The sequence below is a fragment of the Xyrauchen texanus genome, chromosome 31 (genome assembly GCF_025860055.1).
Source record: "Xyrauchen texanus isolate HMW12.3.18 chromosome 31, RBS_HiC_50CHRs, whole genome shotgun sequence".
Classification (NCBI taxonomy): domain Eukaryota; kingdom Metazoa; phylum Chordata; class Actinopteri; order Cypriniformes; family Catostomidae; genus Xyrauchen; species Xyrauchen texanus.
This window is the reverse complement of record NC_068306.1, coordinates 23252621-23269514: the sequence shown is the minus strand read 5'-3', so window position 1 is coordinate 23269514 and position 16894 is coordinate 23252621. Positions and strand designations below refer to the sequence as shown.

The 16894-nt window shown below is 37.7% G+C and overlaps 1 protein-coding gene across 3 annotated transcripts; it reads left to right on the top strand.

Annotated features, from left to right (window-relative positions):
* The first annotated feature begins 6320 nt into the window (after window positions 1–6320).
* LOC127625215 (potassium channel subfamily K member 4-like) lies at window positions 6321–15880 on the top strand. Of its 3 annotated transcripts, none has more exons than XM_052100358.1 (8): window positions 6321–6547; window positions 8955–9078; window positions 9233–9501; window positions 10310–10424; window positions 10561–10721; window positions 11558–11744; window positions 13126–13268; window positions 14991–15880. In XM_052100358.1, exons 3-8 carry the CDS (start codon window positions 9313–9315, stop codon window positions 15597–15599), a joined length of 1404 nt encoding a protein of 467 aa, XP_051956318.1. In that variant the 5' UTR covers window positions 6321–6547; window positions 8955–9078; window positions 9233–9312; the 3' UTR covers window positions 15600–15880. The 3 variants fall into 3 exon arrangements, with proteins under 3 accessions (XP_051956318.1, XP_051956316.1, XP_051956317.1); XM_052100356.1 differs by having other exon boundaries at window positions 6321–6574; XM_052100357.1 differs by having other exon boundaries at window positions 6321–6617.
* Window positions 15881–16894: the final 1014 nt, after the last annotated feature.

Below are 16894 nucleotides of genomic sequence, written 5' to 3'. Positions count from 1 at the left end.
AATGAGTTGTAATTATTTGCAAACCAAAGTCTTTTGACAACAGAAAAGGCCATATTTAGAAGATCTGAGGATTCAGAACCACATTTCTTATATAAATAAAAGAGGTACACCTGAAAGATTTTCTTTAAATTGCAGTTCTCAAAGGCTATAGGACTTACCTAGCAGTCTTGTTGGTATTAATTGGGTTGTTTAGATTCTTGTTTTTGTCTAATAATTAAAAAAAAAAACATTTTTGCAAAAGATTGCACAGTAAAACTGAAAGTGCATATCTTTTCCATATGGGTGGTGGAAGGCTGTAAATTTTGTCCCTCTCAATTTGAGAAAGGGCTAAAGATAATCCTTCATGACTACAGTCTGTGGTGAAGCCACATTTAAAAATGTCATTACTTGCAGAGGCAAAAGCAACTTAGTTTAATCTGTTTTATGATAGCAGTAATAGTCCTTCCACACTGAAGTATTCAAACACAATTTGTGCTCATGTGTATATCTAGCCTAGTCATTCTGAGGCCATTTACTGTTGAACTGGATTATTTCTTGTTGGGATTACATAACACTGGATTACACTCAAATACTATTTTATTAAACACTGTTTGAAGCCGAAGACCCCCTTTTATAAAAGCATTTTATAAAATAAATAAATACATAAAATCAGAAACAAGAGCTTTGCAGTTTCATTTACAAAATTCATCCCATTTGAGAAAGAGATAATACTATAATTTCTTACAATAGAACTTCACTTTCAAACAGAAGAAACTGGAAATCAAAGTTAAAAATCAATTGAATCTCTTAATATCAGATACATCTGAACTTCTCACTTTTATTCTTTCCCCTTCTGTCTCCTCACTCTTGTTAAAAGCCTTGGGAAGTTGCTAGGATTAGATTAATGTGTAATATAAGAGTTCTTCAATACTGGTGTTCTGGAGAGAGCAGGCCACTCTGCATGTGTCTTTCAGATAAGGATAAAGCCAACTAAGTTCTAGTTCTTTCAATGAGCAGACTTCAAACTCTCATATCTGTCATATCTCATTAATGAGTCATTGGATTTTTTTAATGAGTCTGGGTGGAGTCTGGAAAATGTATACCCTATAATTTATTCATGATTTCAAGAATTTAAAGAAAGTCTATTTTTAAAAAAATCTGTTTATTTTTACTGCATTTTGTTCTTTGTACATTTATTTTAAACGTGTATAGCAGTGGTCTTGCTTGCCTGCCTGCTCTCAATGGGAGAAAATGGGAGAGGACATAATCCACATCCTTTTCTTCATCTTAATTTTCTTTTGCACACACACTGCACTCTGCACGTTCAGCTCCTGCAAAAATAACTCCATTAAGTTCAATCAATTTTGAAGTTTTAGATTTCTCTACCATCTCAACTTCAAATCTGCTGTATTATCACATCGCTTTCCACGGTTACGTTTGCTAGTGTACTTATCTGCCATCTTTCAGTGTGGATTTAATGTGAAAGGATCAAATATTCAGTTTTTCTCAATCACTTTGGATACATTTTTTTCAAAACACTGTTCAAATCACTGAACGATTAGTTTCACTCACAGATTTGAATTTTTATTAATTTAAGCAAATTGCACATGTTTTGGCACATGCGTGCAAAAGAATAAGTACAATTGTCTTCAATTTGCACAGTAACTATATGCACACGGCTTGCTGATCAAAACTAGAAGATTGTCAGTGAAATTTTTATACTCTTCAGAGCTTCTAAACAGACATACATGTATATTCCATAAATATCTATGACAGGGCATGTTTGTGATGTCTGCCAAATCTCTGGCCAGTCCAACAAGAGTGACAGGATGTTCACCAAGAAGATGGGAACTTATAGTGTTACGTACTGTGAGGAGGTACAATTTAGTTTTTTACAGAACTACTGCTGTTTTTTTTTTTTGTTTGTTTTTTACATGGATGTCATTTTGTGGCAATTTTCTGTTCAATATATACACATTTATATGTAAGAAACATATAAATATGGACATGCAAATGTGAATTTTCTGTTTACATGTAATTCATTGCAACCAAAATAAATGTACTGTATACATACAAAAGTGCATATCCTTTTTATGTGTACCTACTGTTGAAATCGGTATCTAAAAGCTCAGTGTGATTCTTGTATTCTGGAGTGTCTGAAGGAAAAGGTTTTAAGAATCAACTAACTATACTCATACCCGACTGAAAGCACTTCAGTTTGTGTGATACTAAAACTTCTGTAGGACAGTTGACAGCTGAGAAATCTGGCACACTTACAGGGAAGAGACTAAACAACTATAATGGCAATTATTTTATTTTTTTTCTCAGACCCTCTTGCTGTTACGAATGAGGCAGCGAGGAGAGAGGATCTAAATGCGGGACTTCTTTATTAAATGAACAAACAAATAAACAAAGGAAAAACCCTCAATGGGGAAATAAACATAATCAGAGAACTAGGGCAAGGAACACAGACCAGGCTTGAACTACATTCAACGACAGACAAGGAGAGAACAAGAAGCAGGGCTTAAATACACAGGGAGTGATGACTAAATGGGACACAGGTGAGAACAATGAACAAAATGGCAGTGATGATGGCAGGTGGATTCTGGGAAGTGTAGTACATTTAACAATGACAAGTGAAACCCAGGGCAGACAACAAGGGAATCGTGACACTTGCAGGGTTGGGGAACCTTTTTCCAATTAAGGGCCATTTGTGTATTCACTAAATAATCCATGGGTCATCCAACTGCTTGAAATTTCTGATTGTGGGTTGAAATTAATATAGGCTTTTCGTTACATGCTCACGCACCAAGAAAATAACTTAAAAGTCTGTCTATTATACAATATTTTGCGTTGTTATTTAAAATAATTTTTAAGCATTATTTGTATTGTATTATTCACTTATTTTTTTTACAGTTAACTTAATCAAGGCCATTTTTTGAGAGGGCAGCTGCCCCAGGGCCCAGGGTAAGAGGGGGACAGCAACCGCAAAAATGGCCGCAGGCCCTAGGGGTGATAAAAAACAACCAAGGCCCCCCAAGGAGGTTTCTTTCAAATGGGTTCCATAACATCCAAGTTACACCACTTGTGTTAGCTACTACAAGAAATTACAGAGTAACATAAACACATGAACACTACAGAAGATTGTCTGATAAATGTTTAAATGTAAATTGTAAATGTAACTAATGTAGATTGATAGAACGGAAAAATATTATCAAAAATAATGATCACACAAAAAAGACAATGCATCATTTACTAAATCATTATGTATTTAACTCTTCGTGTAACCTTATGATTGTCTCCATCCTTCAAATGTATAATACAAACAAATTTTCTTGTTGATCACATTTTATAATTATCCCCAGTAGGTCATCACCATAAATCTCCCACAAGCATCTGTTTAGGACTCGGGTCTGATTTACATCGGCTTGCCTTTGAGTAATAAAAATCCTCCATTGCTTGTGGAGCCCAGCCAACAATTTGAGGAGGGGATCCAGAGCCCCTCTTGCAAATTGCACAGAGGGATCAAAGTGGGTATAAAAGTCTATTTAAAGAGTGCAATATTAATCAAATGTCTAGATAAAGTGAACCAGGCATTTGATGTCTATATCTACAGTATGTCTATGTCTACATACCTAAAATTAAAGAATTGATAATACTGGCCATAATGTGATGCAATTTTTTATTTTATTTTATTTATTTTTTTGGATCAGAATCCAAGTCTTGTTAAAATAAGTAAAAGCATTTTTTTTGTTTCATATTTTATATTATTTCATTTATTTTCATATTTGTTATTATTTCATCTTCAGCAGAGATGGCACCAAGCCCAGTAAACAGCACACAGCAACATCTGTTAATTGCAAACGCAATGCTGACAATGGGATGTCTACTCTGCTTAACTCTTTGAAATTGTTAAATCACAAAAAAAAATAAAAATAAATAAATATATATATATATATATATATATATATGTATTTAGTACAAGATTTAATGTATTTTGAGAGAATTACACATCTGTACCATGATGTATCTCAAATAAATGGTATCAGGAAATCCCTAATGTATATATATATATTGAATATATATATATTACTTTTCAATTAAATGAAAAATAATCCAAATAAAAAGGAGAGTCAGTGGCAGAATTATGTGTAAGAATCAAAGATAATCACCCATGATTTGTATGTAACACCACACAATAATCAAAAAAATAATAATTAAATGCCCACTCCTCCATGCAGTAACTGCACATTTTATTCAAAATTAGTTAGGACTGAAATTGGGTCTCTGAGACCAGGGGTGGGGAACATCAGGCCTCAAGGCCATAATAGGCCCACGAGGCCATTTGAGAAATCATTTGAAAAGCAAAGAAATGGCATACAATAACAACAATAACAACACAAAACATTGTATAATAGACAGACCTTTAAGTGTTTTTTCTTGGTGCTTGAGCATATAACAAAATGCGTATGTTAATTTCAACCCACAATCAGAAATTGCAAGCAATTGTATGGCACGCAAATCATTTCGTAAATACACAAATGGCCCTCTCAGTTTCAGTGTTGGTGTAGTTACTGCATTTTGCCTTTGTAGGTCAGCAAATTAAGAGATGTCATGATTCAAAGGATTTATACAACCAAGATGTTTTGATGAAATCTTCATATGGATGTTACTTTTTCCACAAAGAGCACAAAGTAGACAACAAAAGGAGCAGGTAAACATGTACAGTAAATAGACTCAACAGAAAGAACCCCCAAACAAACAGTCAGGCAATGTGCACAGGCATGGAGCTGACCTTCATCTGCAGCTATTTAATTATGTTTGTGCCTGTTGCGGGTGATCCAAAGGAGTGCTAATGTTACACCTTTGCTCATTAAACTATTTAAGAGCCCACAGGCGACTGCCTTTTCCGTTTCTGGATACTGACATAACCCTGTAAGACAAGCTTTTTGGTGTGAAGAAAGGAATAAAAATTGATTCAAAGAAAGGAAAACTCTACAAACTATGGTGTTGCTTCCTCTTTGTAGAGGCTGCTTTAGTGGTCTTGAGATACATCATTATTAATAATACAGTATTGCTGATGGATTCCTTGTCTGGTTATGTAATGTACTTGTTGTAGATGGCTGTAGAATATTACTGTTACACCACTATACTGTTTTCCATCTCTCTCTCTCTCTCTCTCTCTCTCTCTCTCTCTCTCTCTCTCTCTCACTCTCTCTCTCTCTCTCCCCCTCTACATACATATATATATATATAAACATTATTATGTACAATCATTCTCTGTCACATGTAACTGTCATGGTCACATCAGATCCTCTTGAGAAGTGTAAGTACATCTCCAGAAGGTCTGTGCTATGGGCAGCATGAGCACATGGCTGCTGGTATATAGCTTAGAGCAGAGCTGTGCAACCTATGCAATGTTACAGCTGCACAAGCTGCCCCAAGTCTCACAAAGTGAAAAAAGGAGTTATGCACACTGGCATACTGACACAAGCATGTGGGAATCGTGTGAGTGAGAGAAGGAGAGAGAGAACGAAAATGGAGGAACGAAGGAAGGAGAGACAGACAGAGAAAGGAGATAAATAAAATGTACTAGGCAACATAATGTAAGGTGACACCAGAGCAGTATAACATGATTGACTTGCCAGTAAAACTTTGATCAAAGTAACATGTAATTCTGGGATAAATTTGCCCTACAAAGCCAAAATACAGTAATTTCGCCAACACTGAGACTTTTTGTATTATCCAGCCAAATGTAGCTTATAAAATAGTCTCACTCTGTTTTGTTTTTTTCTTTTCTCCTGAATCTGAGCATGTTTAAGCCAAATTCGTCTGACAGGGGTTTTCAAATGGGCCACAAGGGTGTAAGGGGGTCTTCAGAATTTTTACAAACTAAACATATGTTTTAGGGCTGTCAAATTTAATGTGCTACAGTCCAAAAAACATTCAGGTTAAGTTAGTTGGAGACACTAAATTGCCCATAAATTTGTGAGAGTGTGAATGTGAATCGTTGTATCGTTTTTAGATTAAGGGCCCCATAGATTTGATGAGAGCATGGATGAGGGGTTCTTGGATCTGTAATGATTGAAAAACTCTGATCTAGAGGATCCACTTTTGTCTGGATAGTAGCTCAGTTGCCGAACTTCTTTTTTGTTGGGGGGACTGGGCTGGGGGTGAACAAAAAAAAGAGTGATTAGTACTGAAAGTGCAATAAGCTGATTTAAGCTCAGAATATCTGCATCAACCCCACCCTCTCTCTCCCTCTCTATTTCATGTCTCTCTTTCTCTATTCATTTTCATCGCTGTAGCAGCCCTTCCCTGCTTTTCAGATCCAACCCACTTCCACATGCACACACAAACAACCACACAAACCCCACAAACATGCTGGCTTTCTCAGATATGGTCACTCTCTCAACTCTGTCTTGAGCACCTTTTCATTCTTAGACACTCATCAACAGTCTCTCTCCAACACACACACATATACTGACACACCCTCTATATTGACTGCCTGGAAGGAACCCTGCAGTTTGCGGCTGCAGCTCTCTGGACATGCAGGACCGTGTCTGAGGTGGGAGATGGGCTTGAGAACGTGTGTGTAAGAATCTGCTCCTATTTCCTGTTGTAATTCTAGTGCTAATGTGAGTGTAAAAATGTGTGTCTGGTTCCTGCATGGAAAAGGATTGGCTCTGTGATTATCCGTATGAAGTTTTGGACAAAGTGATTTACTTAGGCTGTGTTTTGCATGCATGTATAATGGTATACTATTTCAGTTATTGTGCATGGAAAAGTCAAATATCTAAAGGGATTTTCACCCAAAATGATAGTTCTATCATCATTTACTCCCCCTCATTTTGTTTCTAAACCATACAACTTTTTCTTCCATGGAGCTAGGAAGGATATATAAATATTTAAATATTTGACTTTTCCAGTATAATTTGAACAAGGACATAAATCAAATGACCCACAAATAGATATAATAATAATATGTCTGATCATAAAATGTGTGTAATGTATATGAAGACATTATTATGTTCTCACAGAACTGATCCAAAACTATGCATGCTTTGGACATTTGTCACCAACATGTGAAAAACAACAGAAATAGAGAATTGTCTTCAAAGCATTTATAAATATAAAAGCACTCAAAGTTAGGCATTCACACTGTGAAATTGAGTTATTTGCTAGGTTTATTCATGAATTCATATGATTGGTTTTGGCTTGATTAATTAGCAACATGTCTGTATATATTGCCTATTTACTCACGCACTATTTTATAGTGAGCTTGCAGCTATGTAGTCATCAGATCCTACTGCACCCTGAATCAGACTCTGAACCCAATAACTGCCACAGACCCCTCTTGGCATCTGAAGCATCTCAGATCTCTCTCTCTCTCTCTCTCTCTCTCTTACACACACACACACACACACACAGAGAGAGTTAGCTGTGCACTCGTTAACACACAAATAATGTCCTCAGTATAACCCAGAGTGTATAGGATTACAAACATCTCCCTTGATACTATAAAACAAAATGATGAATCTTGTTAAATCATTTGGTCACACATCACATGACACAAGTGCATAATAATTTCTAAATCGGTTCCACTTAATGGTGAAGGGTGTAATGTTTTTAATGTGAAATAATTTATCCACAAACAACTCAGCTTTCACATACTCTAAAGCACTTCTAATTCTCACTGTCTGTAATTTGATTCGGCAATTGAGTTCCTCTTCTGTATTGGCAAGTATCTTCTAGTAAAGCATTCAGCCAGTGCGTCTCAAAGCTCAACCCACCTATATGTGTTGTTTATTAGGTTTGCTTAACAGCTGGTTAATGTTCTATGGCTGCTGCTCATGGCACATTGTCCACGTAAGTAACATCCGAAGAAAGATGAGTTCTGTCTCACCCATGCACGGTTTTGTTTCGCAACACCATGCGAAGGTGGGAACTTTGTGACATGACAGGAGCCAACTGGCTGTCATAGACCAACATTGTAATATCTGTCAGTAGCACAGTCCATCAAAAGCCAAAAATACATTTGTTTGAAGTTAGGAAAGCATTCTGAACAGGTTCATGTTGAGCACCAGGGCTCTTTTGTCTTGACAGCATTCCATCAAAGTAATTTACATTATATTAGCAAACATATCTTTAAATAGATGTAATCCATACAAGGGCTCCAAAAACGTATGAATGTCTTTGCATTGTATTACAGACAATAATCAATCAATAAATCAATCAATCTATCTATCTATCTATCTATCTATCTATCTATCTATCTATCTATCTATCTATCTATCTATCTATCTATCTATCTATCTATCTATCTATCTATCTATCTATCTATCTATCTATCTATCTATCTATCTATCTATCTATCTAAACTTCTTTTGAAAAATATATATATTTTTTTAATTTATACCCACATAATCTAGTAGAAAAGTATGTACATTTATAGATCTGTGTAAATTCCAAGCAAAGTGTCTTATTACCACTTAGTACCGGAAAAAACAAAACAACTGAAAGACCAAGCATAGGGAGATGGTTAAAATGAATGGCAATTACATGTAACATGTCACTGGAGAAAATAACATACATTATTAAAGATAAATATAAAGCTTTTGAAGATACTGGGGGTCTCTTTATGACATTCTTGAAAAATGAAGAAATTGGGGATATGCTAGATGGGATATACCAGTATAAACCATACTAAATAATGTTTTTTGAAAATGTAAAACTGCAGAAATTTTTAAGCTTTAAGCTTTTAAGAAATTCATAAGCTGTTTTCCTCATGGGAACTGATTGATTGTCTCCACAACGTCAAACATTTCAGGTTTTACTATCCTTGTGGGGACATTTGGGGAATGCCTGGACACACACACACACATATATATATATATATATATATATATGTGTGTGTGTGTGTGTAATATTTACACTATGTACCTTCTTTCCAAAACACTATATGTCCCCCTTAGTGTCCCTTCAATCATATTGCGAGGGCGAGGGGTTTCCACGTGGTTACGGATCCGGAGACTCTATCCTTAGCCACTGCCACAGACGGAGCTGTACAAGACAGAAAAGAAAGGAGGAAAAAGAAAGGTGGGGTTTTAATGTTTTTCTTGTGTGTAATAGACTAAAACTAATATTGAAACTATAAAGGGTTTGATCACAATTATTCATAAATATTTTTTATGTGGTTATGTTTAAGCATTAATGATCAAGTGCTTTTAATTTTCTTAATGGATGTGGCTAGATTTGCAGTTCCATCCCAAGGAGGATACACTCCAGTAGTAGAAACCACAAGAGCGGATAGAATACAGTTGACACTCAGTCATGCATGGCTCCACCCTTACATTGATCTTCACTGGGGTGCTCCTGTACTTAGTGATGGGGGCACTGGTGTTCAATGCACTTGAGGCCCCGAATGAGGAAAGCTACCATGACCAGCTGCAAATCACCCGTCAGGAGTTTCTGGACAACAACACTTGTGTGAACCCTGACCATCTGAAGCAGCTGTTAGATGTAAGTTATACAAGACACGTTTTAGGGAAACATATCCAATTGTCTTGCAAACACTGGCTTCAAAATATGCCCTCAAGCATCTTGGTACTGTATCTGAAATGTTATTAGACACAGATCAACCTTGAAAACATGATAGTACAACAGAATAACATCCGTATTCAAATTTTTATCAGACAGTGTTTTCTGTCTACCAATAGGATTGAAAAATCGCTTGAAAGGGATAATTCAAACCAGCATGACTTTCTTTCCTCTGTGGAGCACATAAGGAGAGATATAGGAAGAATAGTTATTCTCTGTCATCATTGCATTTGCCTTTTGTGTTCCATGGAAGAAAGCCATGCTGGTTTGGAACAACATGGTGGTGAGTAAATTATGAGAGAATTTTCATTGTTGGTCCAACTATACTTTTTCATTTATTTATTTTTTCTCCTGACAGCAATGAGATTAAATGTATAATGTATAACAAATGGAGACTTTTCCATTGTCAACTGATTCTCAGATTTTTCTCCTGAAAAAAAAAAGCCCATTTAACCTCACATGTGTCTAATCTAGAATTTCAGAAGAGATACATATACTTACCAGATTATCTGAACTATGATACCCACATTAAGCTCTATACTCTTGCTGTATTTTAACAATTGGCTTGTTTATTTTTTATTTCTCCTAAGGAATATTAGGAGAAACATCAGAGACAAAGTTCATGCTTAAATGAAAACTAAATCTCATATAGGTCTCCTAAGCTTTAAAAGAACATTAAAATAGTACTCTGAATAATCCCTTGTTTCAATATTCCCTTCTTTCTTTGCAGAAAGTGGCAACAGCGATCAGTGTTGGAATTCATCCTAGCAGCAATGCCACATACAGTTCCAGTTGGGACCTGTCCAGTGCTTTCTTCTTCTGTGGCACCATTGTCACCACCATTGGTATGGGACTGGCTGAACACATCTGCATGTTAAAGCCAAAGCCTGGCCTGGCCTCTGCATTCTGGAGATCATTGGCACTGTGTCATGTCTAAAATAACTGCCCTCAGATCACAGCAAGTGTTTGTCTGTGGTCCAGGTTATGGAAACATCGCTCCAAAGACAACGTGGGGTCAGTTCTTCTGTATCTGGTATACGCTGGTGGGCATTCCCTTGTTTGGATTTCTTCTGGGTGCAGCTGGAGATCATCTGGGGACATCGCTAAGGAATGCCATTGCAAAAGTTGAAGCTCTTTTATGGGTAAATGGTGATCATGACAAATATGACCTCACATTTCAATCATTAAAGTGTCAGTTTACCCAATATTGAAATCTGTCAGCAATTACTCAGCATCAGTAGCTATTCCAAACCCATATGTATTTCTTTCTTCCATGGAACACAAAAGGAGATGTTAGGCAGGATGTTAGTGTCAGTTGACTAAGGCTGTCATTCTGCCAACATCTCCTTTAGTGTTCCACAAAAAAATACAAATAATAATAATGTGTGTGTGTGTGTGTGTGTGAGTAAATTATGACAGTATTTTTTGGGCAAAATATTCCTTTTATACATTTACAGAGACATGATCTGGAAGACACATTTTTTAATTTTACAAACACAAGAAACTTCTAAACATGTTTTTCAGTTTGGTTTAGCATTTAGGTTATAATTTAGGTTAGAACCATAAAAGTTTTTTAATCAGTAATTTGTTTACAAATTAAAAACATTTTACTCTTAAAAAAAGAATAGTAATTTTTTAACGTGTATAAGACCATCAGCACTCACATGAGATGAAGACTTTAGTCATATCAGTAAACTTAAATGCTGTTTTATTCTACATGGAGAGGGCCACCTCATGGGGGGAGGCCATGTTAGGATCACATGACCAGCTGAATACTGAATATTTGACACTTTCACTCTTGGAATAGATTAATCATGGCTAACTGTGAATAGTGCATTTCTACAATGGCTCTATTGTAGATCAATTGTGCTTGAATGATGCTACATCCTCGACACTAAGTGTCAGCTCAAGATGACCTATATAAAAAAAAAAACAATATTGTGTGCACTTTTAAGTCTTCTTTATTTTCTCCATTTAGAAATGGAAGGTGAGCCCAACCATTGTGCGTGTCATCACCGCTGTGCTGTCCATCCTGCTGGGCTGTGTTCTCTTCATATTGGTGCCAGTTTTAGTCTTTCAGAAGGTGGAAAACTGGACTCTTCTAAAATCTGCTTATTTTGTGGTTATCACCCTCACGACTGTGGGCTTCGGAGACTATGTTGCAGGTAGCACTAGTTTCCTCACTTGGCAACTTTCACGAGTTCGCCTGCCCATATAAACTTTGAGTGAAGTTGATAAAACATATATGGCTTGCTGTCCGCAAAGGAGAGGCTTGAGGATGAGACTCAACTCAAGCACTAAGTTACCCCCTTTTTTGGACTAGTGAATAGATTAGAATAGCTATAGAGCAAAAACTCTTAAAATAGGGTATGGAGATGGGGAAGTGGAGGGATGCCAAATGGACTGTCGCCAGTGAGAGGTAAGCAGCGGCTTATATATTCTAAAGCTAATTAGTTTATTAGATTAATAAACCTTAATTTATTAACTTATTTTCATGAGCTCATCTAATCTTCGAGTGATGTAGGTAAAACATCTAAGCACTAATTTACCCCCCAAAGAGTGCTTAAGGTAAAATGAGGACAGTATATTCTTAGACGTGTATGCGAAGTGCGAACGATAATAGTGCGGCCAAGCCGATTATTAAGCATGACGTTTAGGTTGTCATGTGTTGTGTTCAGATGGGAGACCTCACACTGCGATTCGGACGAGAGAGCCTGCGACCATGCATAGAGGCTCACACTGCTTCTGAATGGGAGAGCCCACACTGTATACAAATAGAGCTCACTCTGCAATCAGATGGGAGGGCCCACACTGCAATTCTAATGGGGGGAGCCCATGATGAAGGTAACATGGAGCTCCCACTGCATTCGAACGGGAGAGCCCACACTGCAATCCGAAAGGGAGAGCCCACGCTGCATCCGAATGTAGGCTCGCACTGCAATCGGACGCAAGATCCCACACTGCAATTAGAACGGAAGAGCCCATGATAGAAATAACAGTAAAGCTCTTTGCATGTACAATGTTTTTGTAGTTAGTTAAAATATTAAATGCAATCACAGCGACCTGGTTAACATTTCTTTAAATCTCATTTATGCAATTTTCTCAATGTTAATATACTTTCTCTTTTTCCAGCTTAATATGTTGAGCCAACAAAAGGTAAACTATTCATAGATATTGTAGATTTCTGCTAAAAGTCTAACACTGGCTCGGAGGCATTTTCAAAAAGATCTGATTGTTTGAGCGGACTGTTGAGACCGACAAAGCAACATTGACTCAACCAATGGCCTGAGTTTGGTGCAGTACTATCTATTAGTTCGATAGATAGCAGATGGAAGGTGTTTTGGAAAATCTGTTTGAAAACAATGTTTACTTTTGTAATTCTATTTGGTGATGCCAGTGTCACAGAAACGACACACTTCCGCTTTAATATCTTTGTATATTAAAAAGTCCCAGTGCTCTCATTGGCCAGTCTTTCCCTGAAGAAACGTACTTGATTTCAGTCAATGACTCAGTGTGTATGTGTTTTATGCATTTCCTCTCCATCAGGTGATGGCGGTGATGCAGAAAAAAATCATTGGTACAAGCCTCTGGTCTGGTTCTGGATTTTGTTTGGTTTGGCCTACTTTGTGTCCATTCTTTCCATGATTGGGAACTGGATTCTGGTTCTAACCAAAAAAACCCGTGCTGAGGTAAGCCTATGATTAAATTATGATTTCAAATACATTTAATACTGTAATAATTATTTACTATTCTTACTTAGAATAGTAAATTCTGCAAGTATTACACCATATATTAAGACCCAAACCCCCGTGCCATTTGTCTCTTCTCACACTATTTTAAAGCCAGTTCATTAGTCCCCCCCAGGTGCAGGAAATCTCCATGAATGAGGTGACATCACTCTCCATCTATGTCACACTTCTCCGCTGTCCACATGCCCCACCTAGGTCAAGTGGGTCTTTACACAGGGAAGTAGCATCAGAAATTTCCCTGGAACTCGAAGGTGCCGTTAACTCAGTTAGCTGCTCTCCCATTGAAGACTTGCCTTGTTCCACGAGGGTAGGTTACCCTGGATCCTCCAGTCTCCATTCACTCCCTAAACTCAAAGGAATCAATCGGGCCAATGCCCTGTTCTCACAGCACCTCATCTTCGTCCGTTGGTCATATTCTCTCATCTCCACTGCAGCATCAGGCTTACATGTAACAAATATACATAAGGCTTCAGCCAGCTTCAGCCAGATGGAACTGCTTCAGCCAGTTCACCCCCGTCCCTTGGCACTACTCTATACAAGACCTCCAATAAACATTCCAGTACTACAAATAGGCCCTTATATACCATTTGCAGCTTGTGACACAACCCTCGCTTCTTTGATTTGCCATGTACCCACACTTTTTCTCCCTTTGTGCAATACTGAAATTTCACTCGAAAATCAAACGGTTTCTTTTGCCGACTTCAAGCTTTAGCATGATGACCTCGAACTGCCTCCACCGCTTAACAGGCCTATGGACAATCTTATATTGGTAACTGGCCAGCTGTTCCAGCCACCGAGCTAACTGACCCTCCAGCCCCCGTATATTATGCAGACACCTTAAAGAATTATGATCAGATCTTTCAACTCCTTCCCCAGTAAATAATGTTTAAAGTACTTGGTAAAAGTTACCATACTTTACAAATTCTTATAGGTGGTCATATATTTTCACTCCTTCGTCAGTGCCTGGATGGCATAGGCGATTACCCATTCCAACCCCCTTCTGCTTGTGAAAAGACCGCCTCAATAGCAGTGTCACTCACATCCGTGTCAAAATAAAGGACTTCTGGGGATTGGGAAAAGCTAGAACTGGTGCAGTAATAAGACTAGACTACTATTCTTATTCAGGCTGAGGGTTATTACTTAGGAGAGATGTTTCTAAACTCTAGGATGCCACCACCTTTGATATTCCGATTATCCCAAGCACGACACACAAGACACTCAAGTTGTAAATTAACAAGGAAACTTTATTAATTGTAATCATTTAAAACAGTGAGTGCAACATATGTAATAAGAGGTTCAATAAAGAATAGAGCCTTCCTCAGTACATCCTAGTAATGTGGTGGAAAGGGTATCTACTGCACACAACCCACCTACTCCAGTCAACTGGGGCTCACACAGGGAAGTCCATTACAATATTAAATGTGTTATGCAGTTTTTGAGTAAGGGCAGTGCCTGGTCAAACTCACTGTGCATCTCTCCAACACTGCAACTTAAATCAGATTATTAATGTCTCTCTCAATTCCCATCCCTTCTATCTTCATGAATACCTTCGTTTCATCTTCACAACACATATTATTCTAAAATCTGTATCAAATTTTTATCATTCTGCATCTTGTGACATACAAGCCTTTCCATTTCTCCTGCCCTACTTTCTGTTCTCAGATGGAGGAGTTGAGGGCACATGCCTCAGACTGGACTCAGAACATTCAGAACATGTCCGTGGATTTCAACATTGCTGGAAAACTGGAAGATCCTTTCAAGCGTACCAGGCGAAAGCGGCGTCACAGGCGCCATAGACGCAGTGACAGCCAAGGCGAAGCAGGTGGAGCTGGAGAGGCTAGGAGGGGGGAGTACGAATCAGAATCTGGCTCTTACTCGGCCTCGTCTGACGAGTCGGAGGGCAGCTCTGAGACGGAGTCAGAGGTGACCGAGACAGAACGGGTGCTGGAGGGAGGTGTCATCAAAGACGTTAAGAAAGAAAAGCCGAAAGCCCCCACCATTGCCAAAGATCACATCTTCTCTCAGCCCTTGGATTACTTTGGGGAAAATCTTGCCTACATTGATGAGTCCTCAGATGCAGTGAGTGGGAGGATTCACCTGGACCCCCTCCTGGATGACTCCAATCCGATTTCTAAAGACAAGGCCAAAAGAAGTCGTCAAAGGAGACACTTGAGAAATCCACAGAACAAATCAAAGGATCCTCAGAAACCCATGTATACCAAAACCAGTCCAAGTGAACCAGAGAACAATAAGCCAAATGGAGACATTTAGCCAAAAGACCCCTCTCCACCAAAGCTATAAGCAAGCATGGTGTGCATTGGGTTTATAATATCGATCTTCACTGAAGAGTCAGGAATTTGAGTGATGGTTTCCTTCCCAGACTGTATGACGAAGGCAGTCCTGAAAATGGAAAGTGACATGCACTTTTTATATTGATAATAAAGCATGTTTTCAAAATAAATAAGCATGATGTTTTACCTTCCATAGTGCATGATGGATATTCAAATTATTTGTATCTTTTTTTCTCAAAGTTGTTTGCAGATGCTGTCCAAAGGAAGAAAAAAAAACATGGTTTTCATTACACAAAACAATTCTGAATTGAAAATCTTTGCATTTTGCTTTCCCACACAACCTCTGATCTTGGGGGATATTCTCCCAGTTGATATGGACATACTGGTCTCGGTCACTCCTGGTGTGCTCATGGTAGAATCCCAAAGAATGAATGGGTTCATGTTCAGTGATTCCATGATTACACAGCCGTCCACAGACAAAGACACCTGTTGTTTACCTCCAGTTCTGCCTACAGTACACCAGCACCTGCACGTGGGGTACAAAAGTCCACTAGTATTAAAAAAAAAAAAAAATGCTCTTGTTTGCAAAGCAATTTGAATGAAAAGAATTTCAGAATTGCTTAGTGTTCAGTATGTCCCCTATTTGCTTTAATGACAACGTGGACTCAAGCTAGCAAGTTTATGCAAAACCTGATCATGTTATTCCAGTATGATTTCAGAAAGAGCATCTTGTGAGCATCGTACAAAGAGGTTAGCATGGTCAATATCACAAATTTGATTAGTGACATAGAATTAGTGTGGAATCCTAACCATATCTTGTTCATTTTACATTATAACATTTTATAAACTTCTAAAACGTTGTTTATTTTTGTTGAGAATTTTAGAATTTTCATCTTCATATTAAATGTATAGTAAAATGATGTGATAAAACTTTCATTTATATTAAACTATTTAGATTTGGTCAAACTCACCCAACTAGATCCTCAATAATGAGGTTGTTGACTTGTGTGCTTCGAGGCACAAAACGAATGCAGGTTTTTTCTGCAATACTCTTCGTCGCACATTCAATAATTGTCTTCTTACAGTTATCTAGGACAAAAAGCAAACAACAAATAAATCCATGGCCAAATCTCCTAGTTGTGAATAGCAAAGTGAGATAATAATTTCTGGTTTAGCTTAAGACACAAATTTACATTGACCATCAAGTGCCAACCCAACACAGTACCAAAATAGTTTTTGTACAAAAGTAAACCGAAATGGCCCTGAGCATGGGGG